General features: G+C 39.3%; 1 protein-coding gene across 1 annotated transcript; it reads right to left on the reverse strand.

Annotated features, from left to right (window-relative positions):
* Positions 1-581: 581 nt before the first annotated feature.
* Positions 582-15,444, reverse strand: ISOC1 (isochorismatase domain containing 1). The gene is made up of 5 exons (XM_084224938.1): positions 15,071-15,444; positions 6,784-6,903; positions 6,417-6,620; positions 5,946-6,062; positions 582-2,043 (listed from the first exon to the last, which is right to left on the reverse strand). Exons 1-5 carry the CDS (start codon positions 15,368-15,370, stop codon positions 1,897-1,899), a joined length of 888 nt encoding a protein of 295 aa, XP_084081064.1. The 5' UTR covers positions 15,371-15,444; the 3' UTR covers positions 582-1,896.
* Between the last annotated feature and the right edge of the window lie 6,786 nt (positions 15,445-22,230).

Consider the following 22,230-nt stretch of genomic DNA (forward strand, 5'->3'; position numbering starts at 1 on the left):
CTGTCCTTCAACTTACTTTTCTATGAAAGTGGTAAAATTTTAGTAACAATACCATTACTTCTTAAAAGTCCATGCATTTGTTCTTGAGGCAACTGATACGGTTTCAAAAATAAATGTGGGAAAAAATGCTCCAGTTTTTCCTTCAATTACTGTCTCTTGGTACCATCAACACATAATGGTAAGGATGGCAATAAACCCATTATTTCATAAGAAATTTATAGTATTTTTCTGCACAGCTGTTGATTTATATAAATTAACTTTGTACTGCTAAGAAACACAATTAATAAACCAGGAAAGAAGGTTAAAAGCAGATCAGTGATATAGCAAGCATTCTTAACCCAACTTGCATTCCAGCCTCCAGCTTGAAGCGTAATGCTCATTCCTCATATTCTAGAGTGTTAAGTAACACTTAACTAGATGCTGAAGACAAGAATCATTCAACATTATCCACCCTTGATCTTTACACAAAATTCCCATGACATCCATAGAACTTCCACAGATGTACAAACTAGAATAAGGTCCATGGCAAACAACTCTTTGCTCTACAGTAAATATCACAAGTGAAAGAGAGACAGCAAATGTTAATTTTTTATTTATTTGGAACATATAAAGGTTATGTGAAACAACTGAAATTATTTTTATTTATGAAACAATTCTTTTAGAGCCATCTCGTAGGGAAAATAAGCAATTTAAAACAATACATGTACTTTAATAGCTTTTTTACCAAAAGGATCAGTGGTTAGTATGACATCATCTAGTACTCTTTAAAAAAAATAAATGTCTCAGGCACACTGTAAACTTTATACAACATTGTTTAATCCCCTAGAACATGAAGGGAGTGCCTTTATCAATAATCACATGTTAAAAGATTATTACTAGATAGAAAAAATATAATTATGTTAAAGATGCTATTTTTCTGAAGAATATTTTTAGACCAGATTCTATTCAAACTCCACCCAACTACAGACCACAAAAAAAGCACAAAAACTGAGAGAAGCTAAACCTTCTTTCAGAGCCCTCTTGAGTATATTGGATAGAATTATTCAATCTCACTAAACTGGAGGTAAAACAAAGCAAAATAAATCTAAACATATTAGTAGATTTAGCACATGAACCTGTAAAGTTTTCATTATTAAACATCCTTAGCATTTCCAATTTACAGCTTTGGTAATATTTGCAAGTTCTGAAGGAGTTTACACCATTTGTTTATAAAGAACTCATTACACAACAGTCTTCTGTTTGTATACACTTAAGGAAAGTACAGCCTTGGGCAGTCAATTTCAGTATAATCAAAAGTCATGATGCAGACTTCAGCTACCTAGGGCAATCAAATATCAGCCCTGCTTGATTTATGTGTCTTGTCTATGAAACAAAGTGCCTAAATTTTATCCTAGAGACCAAAAGCGCACATATAGGTCATATATCTTACTCAGTTTTAATTTATGCCCTAATAAAATACTTCATTTATATAGAATATTAAAGTGTATCACATCACATTTATCCAATAAGTAATTATCTTCTGTTAATACAAAAGTAAAACAGGACATCACAGAACAATTGCAAAGCACACACTCAAGGGGTGTCACCAAAATATGCATTTATTGAGCTGTTACAATCAGTGTACAGTATAGACTAGCAGGCACCTCTGTTGATTTATTTTTTTTAATATAGAAATTTGACAACAAAATGGTCCTATGATACCCAAAACTTCTGACAGATGTAACTAAACAAAACACAGACATATAACCGAACAATTGTGCTAAAGCAAGCACAAGTATGTCAATTTTTATTATTACACTCCTACCAAACTTTGAGTGAAAGAACACGTACATGTGCGCTTATAGCCTTCCTTCTTCTGTTAAGTGGACAGTGAGATCTGCTTCCTCCGTGCCTGCTTTAAACTTTGGAGAGGAGCCCTGACTCAGGGGCACTTGCCTTAATGAGATTTTGAATTTCTTTGAATTTTGGATGTTCTTTATCAGCTACCAGCTGCAGCAATATTGCTTCGCTAGTGGTAACTATAATTCCAGTACGTGCAAGACGCTGAAAAATAAAAGAGCAGAGAGAAAATAATGTAAGATATTTGCAAATGTGAATGAGTGAATTTTGAAAGAAAAGACAGATAACATTTTCAAAAGCATCTCCTATTAACAAAAGTACTGCCAATTCCACTCCAGCATTTCTTAGTGGTATAATTTATAAAGCTAGGAAAAAAAACCTGACAGGGTTTAGGCTTTCCTATGGCAAAAGGCTGCCCTGGATTGCAAATAAGGCTTTCTACTTGAACTAGATTCTTTCCCCACGTCAGATTTAATAGGCAGCAGCCCCACACATCTTAATAACAACCCTTTCCCCTTGCTTAACCCAGAGGACAGCATTCTTCACTCTCACGTAGATTAAAGGCCTGGGGAAAAAATATAATAGCAAGGTCCAACCTAACAGCTTTAAGGAAGAAATTATAACAATTTCTCTCTCAGACATTGTTACGTACAACTGCTTCAGCTTTCGGACTACAGAGCACACTAGTAGCAATAATCTCTGGAGAAAGAGGGAAAATCTCTTCTACAGACATTATAAATCATACTGGCACAACAGCAGCTCTTTTTAAATGATGTTTAATTACAGATAATAACTCCAGAGTCAGTTCTCACACGCTACAGGATAAAATGTATAGCTGAAGGGAAAGCAAGACCAAAAGAGGCCTGCTAGATCTTTTAAGTGAGCAACTCAACAGGACTTGAGCATCACATAGCACAAGGCACAGGACTTTAATTGTAAAGTTACAGGACTTTTTAAACTGTGGTTGCTGCTTACATAACAAAGTTACCTTCAGCAAAGGCTGATCAACCCATGTACCCCATCATCTTCCCAGCCATCATAAAGATGCTTTGGCAGTAAAGCTCTCCATAGAGTCAGATTTCCCTCCCTCATCCTCTACTCAGCTGCATGCTCCACCAAATCTAATGGGATCCTGAATAAGCTAAGGGAGGGCAAGTGGCAGAGAATAGACATATTACATACAGGTTTCAACTGTATTATTAAAGCAAAGAGAAGGTCCAAACCTTCTAGCTCTTCAATTACAAAGCAACTGATGGGCGAAAGTTACTAACTTTAAGGGATCAACCAGTAAAGTATATGTAACTACAGTTTACATAACAAGAAACTAACAACACTGGATTTACTGAATTCAATACTTCCTACTTGCCATTACAACAACAAGCCTCTCAATGTTCTTACACTGAAACAAAGTAACTACCTTCTTCAGCTCGCCTACTCTATACAACCATATTTGTTAAACTTCACAAGCATACAAAAAAGAAGAAAAATAGAAAAATTAATATGAAATATTATGGCAATGTTTTCAATATGAGCCTCTCCAAGAAACAAAGGTTTTGGTTTTACCTAGCATGGATGAGAAAAAAATATCTAGACCCTTAAAAAATCATTTCTGTATGTGAAATGTTGATTAAAAAGAGAAAACATCTTTTCTTTAAAATCAAAACACACCATAACATGCCAAAAGAGGCTGGCATTGATTTATACTTTTCTAGGACTAGATATTATTTTTACAGATTTTAGATCAGCAGAAAATAAGAGATGCATTTGCTAAGTATATTGGATGATTTCCAAGGAAATCACAAATTTTCTTAGAAGAGAGTCTTTGAGAAGTATGTTGCATCCACAAGAAACAAGAAGAAAAGACAAAGAACAGAAAAGAAATCCAGTAGAAGCAGACTAAGCTGTCTCAATCTGAGACCAAACACTGGCATAAGACATCTTCAATAGACACGGCAGAGATTCAGAATAGTGACAAACTTGAACTTTTGGGCTGAGTTATTTCATCAATTTTCAAGATTTTTTGGTTTCTGAGGCTTTTTTAAACTAGAAATTGTTGCCTGCTGTCATTTCAAAGCACACAACAGAAGTGGAAACAACCTGTTATCCAAGCAGACGTGAAAGCTTTTGCTACCAATTAAGTCAAATTGCACTTCCTAGTACACCCACTCAAATATTTGTATATTCATCACCAGTACAATCAAAACACATGTTACGTGATGGGAAATGTGGAGAACTGAAGGGGCAGGTGGGACCAGATGGGAGTTATTTGGGACTACTGAGGTTATCACTGCAAAGTCCCTCTTTATTATTCCTGAAAGGTCACTTTGAATAGAGAAGGGCTGTTTTATTGTGAAAAGGCAAATGTTACATTCATCCCAGAAAGGTAATGAAAAGGGTCCAGGAGCCCTGGTCAATAAAACTTACCTCAGCTCACCAGATTGCGAAAGTTTGCACAAGAGACAACGCTAGACTCATTCATTAAAAGAATGTGACTAGGAATGGTGAGCTGTATGGTGAAACTAAAGCAGGATTACCCAAGACTCTGGGACGTTGCTCACTTCCCCCATAATGCCACAGTCAATCAGGATTAAGGACATGTCCAATACATGTCCGTTTCTCCTCGTCTCCTCCTCCCAGACATGCCCGTTTCTCCTCGTCTCCTCCTCCCAGACATGCCCACGTCTTGCTTGCTCTAGCCCACACCCCTCAGTAGCACTTTTAAGTGAGGCTCTGTAACACAAGAAGTGGACAATGTTGGTCTGTGCTGCCATGTGCAGCAGAGGAGGTGTTACTGTTGGCTCAACTCCGCACGGTAGTGTTGGCTCAATCATATTGTGATGACTGACAACATGAGGGATCACAAAAGAACACTTCCTTTTGCTTACTGAGAAAGCATTGCAAAGGTATACCAAAAAGTTACTTAAAATGGAAAAATTTACAGCTTTTGCAAGCAATCACACTTCTAAGATCAATAGCTTTTTGTCTAGAAAGTAAGGCAAAGCTAGTCACTGGTTTTAACCTTTATTACATTGGCCCAACTTCTATGCTTACAGACACATTGTAAGTAATAAACATACAAAAACATACACAATAAGGCAAACAGATTTCAGGTTTTCTGTATTTGTTTTGTCTCCTGCTGCTGCACCACATTGATTTGGGAAGTCCATGACTTTAATCATTCCTGCACTCTGTATGTATCCCTATGCTCTAAGTGACAGCTGACATTAGGTTTCCACTTAATCAAAGTCACCGGTTTCATCAATCACTGTATGCTGGGGATTTCACTTTAGCCTTTAAGAAATTAAGTCTTCTCAAAATCTATGAAAAAGTATAACACACTGTGGTTATCATTAGTTTCTACTTCAAATAATTATTAGGGCCTGAGGCAAAAAATTGCCATACTTACTGTATGTATCGGGTTTTGACTTTAAACACTGATGCCTGTAGGCAAGTTAGGAGTACACCATCAAAAAATCATTTGAATGAATTTGCTATGACATAGTTGTATGCGCTTTTAAATCCTCTTGTTACATTTATCTCCACTTTCTCAATATTTAGTTTGCCTAAGCTCCTAAAAGCAGGGAGGAGGGGAATCTTTACTATAATCAGGGTCTTGTGATTAAGCTTTAATTTGCACTGATGAGGAAAAGCAGAAGGAGGGACAGAGGTACAAAGACATCTGAACAGGATCACATACTGTATTTCACTGCACTTCAAGAATTTCAACACCTGAATAAATACTCTTTGAAACAACAAAACCAAAAGCTTTATAGCACTTTTACTCTGCTGTAGAGGTAACACTGCATAAAGGGATATGCTAAAATACTAATGTTTCTATGGAGTAATCTATATTGTATGGAACAATCACTTTTAAATTCCAAACATTCCAAACTGGGTTATGCATATTAAATCATAATTTAAGGAGATTTTAAAAAACCAGTACTACTTCTCCATTTTTAATGTTATTTTAAGATCGGAGTACTCATCTCTTCCCAAATCTACTTTTATCCGCTGCTTTTTCCATAGAAATTCCTTGTCAGCTTACAATAAGCAGAGTACTTAACATACCAATCCAAAGTGAAGAAAGCCCTGACTAAGAAACTTACTTCAAGAGCAAACATTCTGTCCATCATACTTCTTGATGAGGTGGCATCAGCTACAATATGAACTTCCAGACCTCTGCCAATTAATTCCAGTGCTGTTTGCTGGATACAGACATGAGTCTACAGGGGAGAAATCAAAGGAAGAAAAGGCACCAACAAACCAGTAACAGAGTTCATAATTAATTAGAGTTCAAATACATATTTTTCTACCCTGGCAGTACAAGGGAACTCAATATGCATTTTAAATGCCAGTTAAGATTGAGACAAGTGCCTATAGTTTACAAGTATCTCATCTCAAATTCTTTTATGAGACAATATTAATGACAACACAAAAATAATTCATTTTGTAGAGGATATCTAAGCTCTAAGTAATATAAATCGAGGGTTTTTTTTTTTAAATTACACAAAGAGATGTCCCCTTTGAGGGCCAATAGACATTACCAGAAACCAGTATCAGAATGGCAAAGCACCTACTTCTACTCCAAAGAGGACAATACTCCGGACACCAGGGATCTCTGCTAATGCTGCTTCAACTTCTGGCAACACCATTGAAAATTTTGTCTTGGGAAGCACAAGTTTAGCTCCTGTTAAATCAATTTCTTGCACAGTGCTGCCAAGGCCTTTGGGATACTGTTCAGTGACAATAACTGGAATTCCCAAGATCCGTGCACCTTGGAGCTATAAGAGGACAGAGAGGAAAACATTTTTTAAACAAATGGGGGAAAAAAAAGAACAAAAAAGAACAATAATAAAGACATTGTTATTACCTATACTAAGTAATCATTAGACTGCATGTAAAATAATAGTTTACAATGAGTGACCAAAACTCACGACAACATACCAGTCGTTGGCCCACGCTGATGATATCACCGAAGTATTTGATGGCAGGTCGAAATCGCTCTTGCATGTCACAACAGAAAAAAACAGTGCTTGAGGGTGTCAGGCTGCCCAAAGTAGTAATCTGAAAAAAAGAAATAAAGGTAATGTTTTCCATGGCAGTGGACATCCTTTCAGAAATGCAGCAGAATTAGGAAGCGTTTGCAATACATCTGCTAGATTATGGATTTATGTTACTTTGAGTCAAAATAGGAGGTAAGTTTGTCAAGCCTGATTTTGGTATGCTTCTGAATTAAAATGCATAGCTGATACTGAACAGTAGGTATAGTCATCAATACGTAATCAAGATATTATTAGGTGGGAAGCACAAGTCAACATAAATGTACATGGATATTTCTGATTTCTGAAGGGGGCAGAGGAACACAGTGCCTAAATCACAGCAAAAAAAAAGTGCCAAAAGCAAAATTACACTCTTCAAATTCATTTTTAAATCCACAATTCTTGGAACTGAAATAGACTCAGGATAAATTAAAGTTTAAAAAAATTCAGACATCCACTTGCTTTCAAATAATGTATGTACATATATTTTCAATACTTCCATTGTGTAGTCAATTTGGTTTGTCTATGATATCTTTCAGCACAAGCCTGATGAAAGTCCAAAGGCTAGAATGAAACTAGAGAAGACTGTAAATATTACTGAATACATTTTAACGACAAAAGTAATCTCCTAGAGTTTCCCTCATGCAAGGTACCAAGTGGGGTAGAAAGGAGGGGATAAGACAAATAAACCAAATACTAAATCTTCTTACACTTAGAAAGAGTGCTTTGTATAAATAAAATTATGTGTGTGTGTATATATATATATATATATACTCACATATATATATACACACAAGAGTGCTTTGTATAATTTGTATTTGTAAAAATAAATTATTGCAAAGATATACCAATATATTGTATTGTATAAATAAATTACTTGCACTACCTGTCGAATCAAAGTACAGGGCTTCAGATGGAAGCTACAGGGAAAGAGCTACATACTACCATTAGTTGTAAGGCAACTCAAGAGAAATTACATCCTTCAGGAGCTTTTCAGCAGACAGAAAAATCACATTGAATAAAGAGCTTCTGAGAAGTACAAGCTTCTTTGTCCTACTGAGGACATGGAAAGGAGCAGTTTGGTGGGCACCTGGTGGCCAGCCAAGGTCAACTCACTGCAAAGGAATTGGGAATCAATAAATATTAGTTCCAAAATCTTTTTCACCAGGAAATACAGCTGCACTGAAAAAAATTACCAAAGATGTGAGATCTTCAATCCTAGGAAATTTTCAGTATCCAGCAATGCAGCAGCTGATTTGATCAAGGGGGTAGGGAAGGCAGCCTCTAGATACTTTTCCCAAGTAACACTTCTGCAACTCTACACCACGTAATGAATGAGGCCTGGGACCAAGAAAGATTGGACATAAAATTAAATAATCACCTTGTTCTTGAACACCATCCATCATACCATACCATTTGCATGAACAATGAAAAAAGTTGGCAGGCAGTATTCACGTACAATTCAACACCACAGGGAACACGTACTGTGACCTGTTACAGCTCTGGCACTTACTACCATCACAGAAGTCAACCATGACATTTAACTTTCCTACTGCTCAGCAATAAAAATAGTATAATTGGAATAAACAATATTTATAAATGTGGTTCCTACTCATAAAATGTGTCATTTTTTCTTAGCATTTATATGACAAATAAAGACTATTATTTTCTACTTTAAATCTTTCCATCACTTTAACAGCTGCACTAGAGGAGGTTTAGGTTGGACATAGGAAGGATTTCTTCTCAGAAAGGGAGATCAGATATTAGAATGGGCTGCCCAGGGAGGTGGTGGAGTCACTGTTGCTGAAGGCTTTGAAGGAAAGACTGGAGGTACTACTTGGTGCCATGATGTAATTGACATGGCAGTGTTCAGTCATAGGCTGGATTCAATCTCAGAGATTTTTCACAGTCTAACTGATTCTGTAATTCTGTAATTTTTTAAGATCTGTCTGAACCACAAAGATTTTTAAGATCTGTCTGAACCATGGACTGTAGAATGACCAATGTGAAGTTAATCTACTGCCTTGATATGCACCTTCCTCTACTGGTGCAGCAGATGGCACTACCTCCCCTAGCAGAGGAACAAATGTGAATAGAGTAGGAATGTCTTCAAGACTGTATAGTCTTCCCCTACAGAAGGATCAAACAAACACAAATTCTTCACAAATAACCACATGGTCTGACCCATCAGAGACAGAGCTCCTATGAAACCCATCCTACAGCTCTGTTACCTTTACCTTTCAGTGTTTTCTCATCCTTAGCTCCTTTGCTCACATTTATGAGTGTTACTTCCAGTTAGGTCAACAGTGAATTTGAAATACAAGAGCATTACCATCCTCTCTCACATGGATAATCACACGCAAAACTTATTACCAGACCTCAGGAATCAGACCTTTAGGTCTCCCTTTAGGCCTTCCTCTCCCCCTTCTTATTCTAAAATGTATCTAATGCTTTTAGTATTTCTTCCTACAAATTGTTTTCACTGTCCTCCCTGGGGCAGTTTTCAAATTGCAGTCTGGAATGAGCACTCAATACTACTATCACAACAGTGTTTCTCTGCCCATACTACTTCACTGCTCTAGTAGGGCCTCAAATATCAGCCAACTCACAGCCCTTCCAGGCCCTGTTTATTCTGTACTTTCCAGTACAGTATTTGCTCTTTTCATAATGGATGATACTTTGACTCCTGAGGCGCATTTTAGACTTATAAATCATCCCCTGAACTCTCCCTCATCTTCTGTTTGTGTAGCTGATTGTTTCTACATTGCTACTTCTATTTTGAAGTACATCTTATTGCACCCTGTTTCTCCAGCTTGTCCTGAAATACCTGAAGTCTTTTTCAGATGTTTGCAGCTCCTACCAGCCTGGGATCTTCTGCAAAAACAGTATTTGCCCTAAGTTTCATCAAGGAGAAGGACAATGGAATAATTAAAAACAGTGGATTTGGAAGCCATTTTATAGAGCACAATTAAACTTTATTCTGATTTGACAGTGAAGTGCAGAAGAAAACTGTCTTTCCAGCCAGAGAGTATCCTTATTATATATAGACTTTCACTGAATCTCATATGTTTATGTCAAAAAGCACAGGGAGCTGGAGCAAAAGCACTATATCTGCTTTTCTTCATTGTCAAGTTGGTTTCATATGATTCAATTTATGCCTTCAGATTCATGCCAGCAGCTCTCTAAAATAGTGTCAACTGTTTACTTGCTAAATAAAAGCTTTTACAAAGTCTAACACAAATAATTAATATACTGATTTTCTTATTTATTTCTGATTAACTGCAGTCTGAATTGTGGCAGAATAAGAGGAAACTGGAAGAAAGAGATGCTAAGATCAAAGAGTCAACACTTGCTGGTGTTACGTGGAAGACTAGATGTGGGAAGGGCAGAGTGCAGCAGAAAGCAGTTTGAAATTAAGTTTGTAAATAGTAGCTAACACAGTCCATAAATAAATTCACCTAAGTATTTGCTATGTATAAAGAAAAGGTTTAGTTTACTAGCTCTTTAGTGTGCCACATAAATCCTACTTGCTTTCAATGCCATCCTCCCCTTCTACAAGAACGCTGTAATACCTTCACTTCCCATCTCCTGACAGTGAAAATCACCCAGACCTCCCCAGTCCAACATTCCAAAGAGCTGGGGTGAGGGCAGAACTACACCTAAACATCAAACATGGGCTGGCACATCAACACCTGTTTGATTCACTGCAGAAATTCCTTGCAGGCTGGGCAAGGACTGTGAGCCACTGCAGCCACACAGTATCTGCTTGAATCCACCCTGAACATAACACCTACTCAGCCAAAATAACATTACACAACTTGAACGCAAAAGTTAAAAAACAAAACATCAAAACCCAAATGACATGAAGTTCCCCTCAACAGTACATAAGCATTTCCACTTGTTGCACTTCATTTCTCTTAGGATTTTCTGTCCTCCAGCTGAAGGTTACCCACAGCACAACCAGAATAGATACATCAAATGGTCAAGTAACCTGATGCAGCTCTTTTACCCAGCTAAAGAAGTCGTCTCTAGGACCTTGTCCAGACCAGGATTTAAAGGTATGCTGTCACGAGTTACATATAGCTTTAAATCCTACTCTAGAAAAGTTCTAGGCAGGAAAGGAGACGTGATTTTTCACATCTATATATCAACTCAGCTGATTATTATTATTCATCAGACAAAACGTGATTGAGATGAAGTACTAAAATTATAAGTTCAGCTTCACAAAAATATTCACATACACTGGCTTTGAATTTGTCCTTTACCTGTTTAAAGTCCAGGAAATCATGAGATGTACAAAATGAAATTCCTCACAGTATTTGTAATGAACAAGAAACTAGAAGCAAAAAAATAATCCCATTTGACATCACTAGTGATGTCATAAATCTCACGTCAAGGTTATGTACTAAAAGGGCAGACTGGGGGATGTTGCAACTTTGGTATTTCAAGAATGGCATAAAAGAGACAACAACAAAAAAAGCTACCATCTTTTGTTCTGTATTTCTTAAAGGAAATTGGTAAGATTCAGTTGTACTGCCTATATTTCAAATGTAAAAAAATTGAATACATTCAGTTTGGTGCATTTCAAGAGAAAAATAGGTTACAAGTGTTTCAATTTAGAAACATAAATATTTATCTTATGCTAAGCTAATTTTTACAAGTAATTCAGCATTTGAAAAGGACAGATTTAGTTTAAAAAACACATCATGTACATATAACAAATGTAGTACAAAAGTCATCAGCAAAATTTAAAATTACTAAAATGCTTGTTGCAGAGTAAAGACAGACAAACAAGGAGTCATGATTTGAGGAAAAAAATCCTCTTTCAGTATTTTCAGCCCTTTCTTTCCCCTTCTTTAAAGTCCCACATGCTGCTTTTCAAAAAACTTATTTATTTAGGAATGTACTAATTTATCAAAACTTATAATTTCACCCTAAAACCCCTAAACAACATCCCGGCAATTTATGCTTTGGTTTTTCCTGGTCTTCAGAAAATGGACTTGGGTTCCTGAGTTTAGTTAGTTTTAGTTCCAGACCATCCGAGCAATATCAGGTATGTGCAATAAGAGTGAAAATCTGTGTATTAATTTTTATATTTCATTTACCTTATTATTCAGCAAAAGTTGAATATCATTCTGCAGGCAGTTTTTTTTCAAGACAGATATGCCTGAGACACCAACCTGTCTCAAAAAACTATCCTGAAATAGACGTGCTCCATACAATGGTTTCAGCAATAATTTGACCCTTTTAGCTTCAGTATCTTAAGGTTTACCAGTTTGTAAATACAGAGCACAAGTCCTCCTGAGGAAAAGTCACCTTGAAGTTACGACAGTAATTATGATATAGTCTCTCTTGGTTATGTATTGGAAAGCTGCCTGAACTGCTCTATTACACAGTGTAATGTGCATATAGCTGTCTTTTCTTTGGATATCACCAAAGTCTTTTTCCTTACTTCTCTCCTCCAAAGGCAGGCACAACACTACAGGAAAATACAATAACTTTTGTAGCACTATTTAACTGCACGTAGAGGTGAATAAAGTGGTCCTGCATTCCCTCACCCAAACTACAAATGTTATAGTTCCCTGTTGAAAGACTTTTATAAGACTTAAAATTTATGAAAAGCAGATTCAGTCCCTCCATTTGAGAGAGGCCTAAGGAAATATCCCTCTTCACTGCATGTCTGGGGTTGAGGAGATTTGAGTTGAGGAGGGGCAGCCAGGCAGAACATCACAGTGCAGTGCACCCCACCTAACGCTCCATGGCCATCAAAAGCTCAAGTGACTGTTTCATGTCAGGACACCCGGACCAAACAAATGTACATATATGAGGATGGTACAAAGGCATAAAACAATGAAAGAGCAAATGTCCCGGTACAGATCAAGCTTTGAATTGAGTTCATGGAGCGGCTTTCCAAGGGCAGTATATGGTAATTCCTCCATGAGATTACTTACTCCCCTCAGCTGCAGGGACAAGAAATTGAAACAGCCCAGTCAAATATCATTTGATGCTGACATTTTGTGAGCCATTACACCAAAAGGCATCCTTCTATGACAGGCCTGCACAGGAATCAAAATGGAAGGATAACATACCAGAGATTATGGGCACTAGCTTCCTTAAAGGTTAAAATCCTACCTCAAACTTAATGCATACATATACCTCATAAAACATGCTTTTAAAAACACTGAAATTATTATCTAGTGATACAGCTGCTAGCATGTCTGAATTTTAATTTTAAACCAGAAATATCTTTCTAAATATGAAAGTCTAATCACATCAGCGAGCAAAATCTGTCCCTCTTGAAACATACATTCAAAACAGCAATTCCACTGACTATGCCACACACAGAGTTGCCAAATCAATGTTGTGTCTAACTGCAGATAAAACATCATGGAGGGAGGGAGGGAGGAAAAGTGGGAGGGAAGGAAAAAAGGGTATATAATAGTGGCAATGCCTGAATGAATACACAGAAAGTATAACCATCACTAGGTCCTAAAGGTCTTAAAAGGCTCAGCTGTGTCTGTCTCATACCAAATGTTTCTCAAACAAGTGATCTCTGAGCACCTGTCTCTGGCTTAAGGCAAGATGACTGACATCATTGTGATGTCTCATTTGAGACATCTTCAGTTCGTTCACAGCTGCTGAAACAGATCAAGGAATAAGCCACAACTACCATCCTTTCCATATCAACAGCTGCAACAGAAATGCAACAGTATTGGTGTAAGTAGGCAATCAAGTAGGTATTAATGCATAAAATATTGGTTCAACCAGAATCCCTGCAAAGTATAGCACATTTGCACCCTGGGAGTGATGTATCCTTGTCAAAACACTGACCTTTATTCCAAGACATACGTCCTGCTACAAATGCTTGAGCTGCATTTACAGCTTCAGTGCAGAAGGCATCTGCAAGGGAGTCTTTGCAGAGTAGTGATCTGCATGCACAAATGAGAACCGAATTTTGACCTGAAACACTGTTATACACCCAGAATACCCAAATTCTGTTTTTAAAATCCTTGCTTTAATTAACACCTACACCAACTCTTTTTGCAAGCTGGAAAGACTGTTCCTTTCCAGTTTTTCTGATTGGGCCCCCATAAATTCTGTTTACAACTCAGAAACAGAAAAGTTTTAAACTGAATATGCTGAGTGGATATGATTAGTGCTAACAATTTATTTAACTAGTTTGCTCTTCTTAACCATTCTTTCCATGCATAAAGTTAAGAATAAAGATGCCAAAGGCATCCTTAATGTACAATGTAAGCAAACAGACCACCTTGAGAGTTTATGCATACAAGACACTATGATTAAGCAGAGTTTACAAACAGGATTAGACATTTCTGAAAACATTAAGAGAACACAAGCAATGTTTCAGCTCTCATGATAACACTTTTCCAACATCTGAGAAGTGTCGGCTAGGCAAACTAAAATTTCCTCATTATAATTTTTTAAAAAAATGTTCTGAATGAAAACAGCAATGATATGGGGTTTAATCCTGGGATCTGTTTTAGTTTTTGGGGTTTTTTTAAGTTGAATTCCTAGATATTGGAGAAAGAAAGAGGCAATGTCTTTTGAGTGGAAGTATTACAGCACAGCTTGCACCAATCTCTAGTGGGCATAAAAGTATATTCATAGCAAAGCACCCGTAACTGCAACTATCTGGCAGTCTGGCTTCCTGGTTTGTGCCTACACAACTACCAAGCTATAAACCTAAATATCAGAAAAGAGCCTTTTGAGGCAAAGAGGGATACAGAGGTCCTGATGAACTACAAGCCAAGATACCGAGCTCTGGCAGAGCCCACTTTACTGGCACTCTTTCAGTTTCCACCTCCCACCATTACCTCCGGCTAAGGCCGGGTAGCACGAGACGCCTGATTTAACAGAGAGCATTGATTACTTCAGTGACCTGACTTGTCTTCCCGTTCATGACGCCAAGTAAGTTACTGGCTAACCGAAGGCAAAACACGGTTACCAGACGCGCGTGGCGCAAAGCGCACCTGCCTCCCCGCCTTAGGAACCCGAAAGTTTCCACGGAAAGACAAGTGAGCGCGGACTGTGGGGACTGCGACCACGGTCCCAGCCGGCTCCAGGATCCCTCACTTCTCCCGGAAGGGGCCGGGGCTCGCCGCGGCAGGACGGGGCTGCCCGCCCTCACACGCACCTGTGGCGGCCGGCGCTGCCAGCCCACCGGCTCTCACCTGGATCTGCAGCGGGACCAGGCGCACCTTGCAGCGCTCGTTGACCAGGAAGCCCTTCGGCAGGTCGATGTACTGGCTCCACTCCTCGGCGAAGAGCTGCACCACGAACTTACGGTGCATGTCTATCTGGTCCCCGTACAGGCTGAGGAACTTCTGGATCAGCAGCTCGTAGCCGGCGCCGTGGGGCACGCTGGAGGGCCGCGCGAAAACCGAGAAGCAGAAAAGGACGGGCACGGAGCCGCCGCCCGCCGGCGCGCAGCTCCCGCTGCCCGGAGCTGCGCCCGGCTCCGCCGCCGCCATCTTCAGGGACCGCCGCGCCGAGCCCCGCCAGCTCGCTGCGGTCCGCGCCACCGCTCCTCCTCCCGCCGCCTCCACCCCGCGACCGGCCGGGCGGTGCCGGCGGGCCCCAATCCCGGCTGCGGCTGCTTCTGCTCCTCCTCCCCACCATGGGGCTCGGCCCTGCCCCGCAGAGCTGAGAGCGCTGCCGGGGTGCCTTCGTCGGGCGGACACGGGGTATCTTGGGAGGGGGCATAGTGCCTTCCCTGCTTAGGTGGATAGTGAGAAGAGCAGTCCCACACGGGCGCACTCGCCCTCGTCCGGGCTGAGAGAGGCCCTATCTCCCGGAGAGGGGCAAAGGGACACCGCCGCTGGGGCGGCCCGGCAGGGCCCTCCCAGGATCGCGCCCCGGGGCAGAGCGCGCTGCGGGGTGCGCAGGGCAGGGCGGGCTCGCAGCTCGGGCGGACACCGGGCCCAGCCGCGGCGGGGACGGGCGCGGCCGCGTCCCGTGGAAGCTGGGAAGGAAACCTGTTGGTAGAACCTGAAACATGCCCGGTTGCTTTGGACGGTGATCCAGCCCAGATCTGTGTGGGGGACTTGCAGCTGAGGCTTTCTTCGGAATTGCCCTTTCCTGAGCAGCGGGCGGTGCCCGATTCGCGGCTCCGAGCTTCCAGTTCCATCCACGGATGAGGGGAAGTGAGCAGGATAGAACGCATATTTTTTCCTTCGTAGCTTCATGCTTTCTACCATATTTATTTTTTCTCCAGGCATGACTGACAGCTGAAATTCTTGCCCCTATTTTTGCCATAATTACCAAGTTTCTGTTATATTAAAGTGTGCTTGCGTGAAAGATCTGAGTAGTGTAATACATAAAAAGAAAACATTCTCTGTTGAAAACAAGTGGATGTTTTCATGCACTGTGCCAATGCACCATTAAGGTTAATATATGTTTTAGTGGCACAGAGTTGATTAGGAGGATGGAGCACCTCTTCTATGAGGAAAGGCAAAGAGATTTGGGATTGTTCAGCCTGGAGAAGGGAAGACTTCAGGGTGACCTAATTGCAGCCCTCCAGTACCTGAAGGGAGCCTGGATGGCTCTCCTGAGATGGAGAGGGACTTTTTTACAAGGGCATGTTGTAACAGGGCGAAGGGACTTTTTTACAAGGGCATGTTGTAACAGGGCGAAGGGGAGTGACTTCAAACTGAAAGAGAATAGGTTTAGATTAGGTTTGAAGAAGCAATTCTTTACTGTGAGGGTGGTGAGGCACTGTAACATGCTGCCAAGAGAAACTGTGAATGCCCGATCCCTGGAAACGTTCAAGGTCAGGCTGGATGGAGCTCTGACAACCTGATCTATTGAAAGGTGTCCCCCTGTTCAAAACAGGGGGATTGGAGCTAGGTGTTCTTTAAGCGCAGGACATTCTATGATTCTATGCAAATTGTTCTCAGGCTTTACTGATACCGGAAATTTGGAGCTGTCATGTTAAATGACACTATTATGTTTCCAGTAGTTTGTTGGGGATTTTTTCACTGGAAAATACACTGTTGATATGATTTGATTTAAAAATTGCAAGGATAAGTAGTCTTTTGCAGTTATTTACTTACCCACTCATGTAGTCACTAGGCACCGAAGCAACATGAAGTGATTATTTTACATACTACCCAAGAAACAAATGCACAATGGCACCTGCACATTACAGGAGAAACATTGACGTGATACTGTGTTTAGGTAGAAATTACATATATTAAGGTTTTAAAAGGATTCAATCACAAGTCTAAAATCCTCCTTTTTTTTTTTTGCCATCTCTAATTTCCAGTGAATTCAGTGGTTTCATACAGAATTTCCACCTCCTTTCCACAGTAGATAGTGTCAAACTTCTGTATTCAGTCTAACTGAACACACCTCTGTGGTTAAGATATACTTTGAAAAGAGTGGAGAGCCTGTCCATCTGGGTTTGATTTAAACACTTGATTGTATCCTGCATAGGACAATATGTAGCTGGAGAAAAAAATACATTTTCACCTCTAAAAATGAGGTGAATACTTGGGAGTGTTTGGTGAATTATGTACAACTCTGTTCCACCTGCCAGCTATAAAAAATGTCCAGTAGCCTGGGTTCAGGACTTATTTTAATTATTTGTCCATGCTTACTGTTCTGCTGATTTAATTTATTGATACAGACAGTCATTACTGCTGTTACAGTAGAGGAATACAGGGTGAACAATTTCATGGCCTACTCATTAGCTGACTTGAAACAGTTACAGTTTTCCAAAAGAAAAGGTAACAAATTGAACACCCAGTAAATTCTGTTTATTTTCTGTGACTTAAACTGGTTCCCATTTCTTAATTTGTACTTTATTTTCATTGAGTCCAATTCTGAAATTAAATATCCTTCTAAAACATAGCATGGGTAGTGGTTTTGAGGATTAATGGTGCCTTTTAAATGGATTTCCTTTTTCCATTATAGCAAGATAGATACATCTGCATTAACAAAATAAGCCATAGCAGGTTCTTACCTTTCCAAACTGCTGTCTATAATGAATATGTTTGAATAAAAATCAATTATTATCTAGAAGACATATTTTAGTATGTTTACCAGATTCAAGCTCACTTAAATAACAGAAGTAGTTTTGCTAACAGGATTAAATGTGTGCAGTTACAAGGAATTGTCAAGGCAGTACCCACATTCATCCAAAACCTGGATGATGAGGGGATTTTCTACTGCAGGTGGCCATTGCTTCCCCTGTTGCCTGTTAGGTCAAGGACCCAGAGCAGGGGCTGCTCCTGCCTGCACGGGAGGTCTTGTAAGCAGAGGAGCACAGCTACCAGGCCTGCACACACATAAAAGAAATGCCATAGCTGCTTTCTTTACCACACAATCCATCTGTCTTTACTGAATGACAGCTAATCTTGGCCTTGGTCTTATTTCTGCTGGTATCATTTTGTACAGCCTTGGATCTTTTCACGTTTCAAATTTTGTCTCTTACACTGCATCTTCACAGTCATTCTTTTCAAAGGTCCTTTTCCTATTTCCATTTCCATTTCCTTTTCCTTTTCCTTCTCTTCCCAGAACTTCCCTTCCCTTTTTCTTATTTCTTTGTAGCTGCCTGTGCTTGGAAAGTAGTATCCCATTGAGGAAGTTACTTCTGATGAAAGCACAGCTCAGACTATGTATTTTTCCATGCCAGCTTTGGTCATCTTCAGTTGTCAAGGGATCACCCTGAGATCCAAACTTGAGAAGGGACACTTTTCAAGCATCACCAACTGAATGTAAGTTGGATTCACTAAGCTTTTGTGTGTCTCAATCATACAGCTCCTGTGGCAGTTCCAGAGGTATCACACCATTACAAATATGAGGTTTAGTGCACCTATAATCCAGCATATCATTTTTTGTTTCATAGTAAGAGAAGAGTATGATGCACTACACAGGAAAAGTGCCCAATGATCCCCATTACGTAGGCTTAAAACAAACATGGTACTTCTAACTCCGTTTGAATAACACAAGTGTGTAACAGCATTTGTAACACATCTCTCTGGCATTTCACACTGCAAGTAATGTGTCATCAGTTCTGGTACACAATTAAGAAAAATACTGCTTTTGCTATAAATTCAGAGTTAGCCACATCATGTCATGTAGGCTGTATTTTGATATCTTTTGATATCCTTTCCTATGTAACAGCATTTGGAACAGAATAGGAGAATTTGACATGAATGGTTAACTACAGAATCAGAGAGTCATAGAATTGTTGAGGTCTGAATAGGCCTGTGTGATCATCAAGTCCAACTGTAATATAGTGTTATGAGGCAGAGCCTCAAGAAAAGACCCTACTTCTATGTTACTAGTGCTAAATACATGAAAATTCAAGTTATCATGGAAAAAAATAGTACTGTCAAAGCACTCTGCCGAATTTTAACTGGTTTTTTTTCTTTCTTTTGCTAAAGCAAATATTATTCAAATGATGATGCCACAATACAAGCTTAATTACAAAACTCAGCTGTTTTTTTTTTTCTGTAGGAATGTAAAGAATTGAAGTTGGGAACAATTACACTATTATGAGGCAGCCAAATATAAAGAGCTTACTCTCTGGATAGTCATATGACTGTTTTCACAGTGATATGTAATAATAAAATTTCTTAGACCTATTTTCAGATATGATAGCCCCACATTTCTATGAATATAAAAAAATTACGTCTTCATTACAAGCATTAAATATGGTGTGGTAGTTCTGTTAAAGCACAGTTGTAATGAATATGTCTTTAAATCATAAAGCATGGCAGGTAAAGTTGTCAAAATTTGTCAATTATTTCTTCAAGATTAAGTATTGCAACTATGTATTTTCAGGGCACAGAATAACTGGGAATTGCACCAGATGTTGTTCAAAAAATACAGTTAAAGTTTACTTTTGAGATTTATTACTGAAAGATTTTCAACATTGTTGATGTAAATGTAAAAACATGCTTTGCCAGGCAGACAGAGACCAAAGAGAAGAGGGCTTTTTTCATCTCCTTCTGTCAAGCTGGCTAATGACAGTGGCAGAGAATCCATTAGAATCCATTTTGTTGTCTGAAGGTTGATAAGCCTGAAAACTTACAGGATTTCTTTTATGATATAATTGACCTGCATCTCTTGCAGTCACTCTTCCTCTCTTTATATACATTAGTTTTGGGGGTTATTTAGTTTCTGCCTAATTTTTCTTTTGAATCAATAATGTTTGGTCACATGGGACACCAGTTTCTGTAGTGAAGAGCATTTTGAGTGTTGTCTGTACTGTGCCTGTTGCTTGTTCCATAGTTTATTTTTGTGTCTTTGATGACTTGTACATGTTTAGATCAAATAAGCTTTAGTCACAAGCCACTCTTGAAAGAATTTTCTATGCAAGTCCTTCTTTGGATTGTGTGGTTTGTCTCCAGTTCAACATAACTCTTCTAGACCTGTAATTCTGTAAAATACTCAGATGTCACTTTGTTTTATTGTTGCTGTTGTGATTTCTTTTATTATTATTTTGTTTATAACCTGGAAATGTTCCATATGGGGCATTTGTAGAGTTTCCACAATCTCAATAAATCTTTTGCATTGCTACTTGGGAGAATTTGTGTACTACCCATGAGTCAGTATCTTTTTATCTAGTCATGTCTTAGCAGTTATGGACCTTTCCAGTTTTTCTAGTTGATTAGACAAAGATCTAGGAAACTATGAGACAAGTTCCCCAAGGAACCAGTTGGTCAAACTTTGAAGAGTTTCTCCTGCAAATTAGGTGTTTCTTCATGAATGAGTAGCTGCCAGGTCACCTTCCTTTCCAGTTTTGTTGCCACCTCTGCTGTTGTCTTCATACTTTGGCATCTGGTTTCTGTATCTAGCTGTCATGGCTTTTGCTTTTTTGAACAAAAGCAGTAATAAGTGTTCATATAACTAATATCTAACAGTACAAAACTGATGTGTAGCCTTTCCCACACTGGAAGGTATACACTCTGCTCAAGGACATTTGTAAGTCAAGGACACTTCTTCCAGAAATGGGAGTAGTTCAATTTATTGAATTGTACTGTCTTTGTAAGTGCCGTACATGGAATCATAAATGCTATTAATTTTCTCAAACTATCACTTTTGTTAAAAGTTAACACCTACTTTGCTTCTAATTGTAAACTGTATGACCATTTTCTAATAATCAAAGCAGTAGTTTACTGATTAGAGAAAGGAAGTAATTTGATACATTTTAATAATCAGAACATTTGAGCTCTTCTTCTTCTATCAGAGATGAGTTGAAATCATCCCTGTTGCCACACACTGAGGGCAGAACCAACGTTGAAATAACTGGCCTTTTCCTTTCTGGTTTTACTTAGTTCTTAGTCAGCTACTTGAAGACATTAAATTTAGCCAGTGGCAGTATTTATATTAAAAGAAGCCACTAGGAATAGTTACTAATGGCATTTTTCATAATATACCTCTTTTTATAGGCTGCAAAACCTTCTGAACTGTCTGTTTTGGGATTCTAGAAATAGTTGACTCTATGTGAAGAGTTTGCTCTGTACACATAGGCTGTTCCATCAGGAAAATATTGCTCAGGCACTGAGTATGGGAGCAAGCCAGTTTGAGGCCATGCTTTGAGCATCAAGGACACAGTCTAGCATCAGTCAGAATGGAAAAGCAGAACAGTTTAAGAACAGCTCAGTCTCTAGCAATGAGACAGATTCCAGCTCAAGCCAAGAAAGTCAGGACAGCAGGTCAGGGTTAGAATCACAGAATCATAGAATGGTTTGTGTTGGAATGGACCTTAAAGGCCATCTAGCCCCATACCCTCTGCTTTGGACACGGACACCTTTCACTAGACCATGTTGCCCCATCCAGCCTGGCCTTCAACCCCTTGTGGGTGGGACACTCAGAACTTCTTGGGCAACCTGTTCCAGTGCCTCATGACTGTCACAGAAAAGAATTTCTTCCTAGTATTGTTGCAGTCTAGTCTGGGTCCAGATAGCTTTAGAGCGATGGCAATTATGTTGGAAATCCAAGAGGCGACTTTGGGGAGAGAGACACATTTCCAGATTAATGGCTCCAGAACTAAACGCCTCAGTAACTGGTAAATAACAAACTGAAAGGTGAACAAGCTACAAGGGAACACACTAGAAGAGACTAATTGAAGCCTGGCGTCCAGGGTAAAGCAGGGGTAGATATAGATTAGGGTTTAGGGCGGAGTCAAGATGGGATCTGAGGGTGAGGTCCAATAGGAAAGGATACAAAACACAATGCAGGGGTACATTGACCAGTCGAGGGTAATGAGGTAACTGGGAGCAAATCAGCTGAGGGAGAACATAGAACTTTTTAGCAAAAATCTGCACATAACAACTGGGGGAATTCTGGGACTAGCCTTTTTGACTCGCTATGAGTCCGA

The sequence above is a fragment of the Fringilla coelebs genome (genome assembly GCF_963513975.1).
Source record: "Fringilla coelebs genome assembly, chromosome: Z".
NCBI classification, from domain to species: domain Eukaryota; kingdom Metazoa; phylum Chordata; class Aves; order Passeriformes; family Fringillidae; genus Fringilla; species Fringilla coelebs.

Bases quoted from the DNA above. Each gene is read 5' to 3' on its own strand.
- ISOC1 (XM_084224938.1), bottom strand. From the start codon at position 15,370: ATGGCGGCGGCGGAGCCGGGCGCAGCTCCGGGCAGCGGGAGCTGCGCG. The intron at 6,621-6,783 runs GTATGTTGTCGT...GTCCTCTTATAG, and splicing joins TCAGCGTGGGCCAACGACTG to CTCCAAGGTGCACGGATCTT. The intron at 6,063-6,416 runs GTAGGTGCTTTG...TCTCCCCTGTAG, and splicing joins TTGTCCTCTTTGGAGTAGAA to ACTCATGTCTGTATCCAGCA.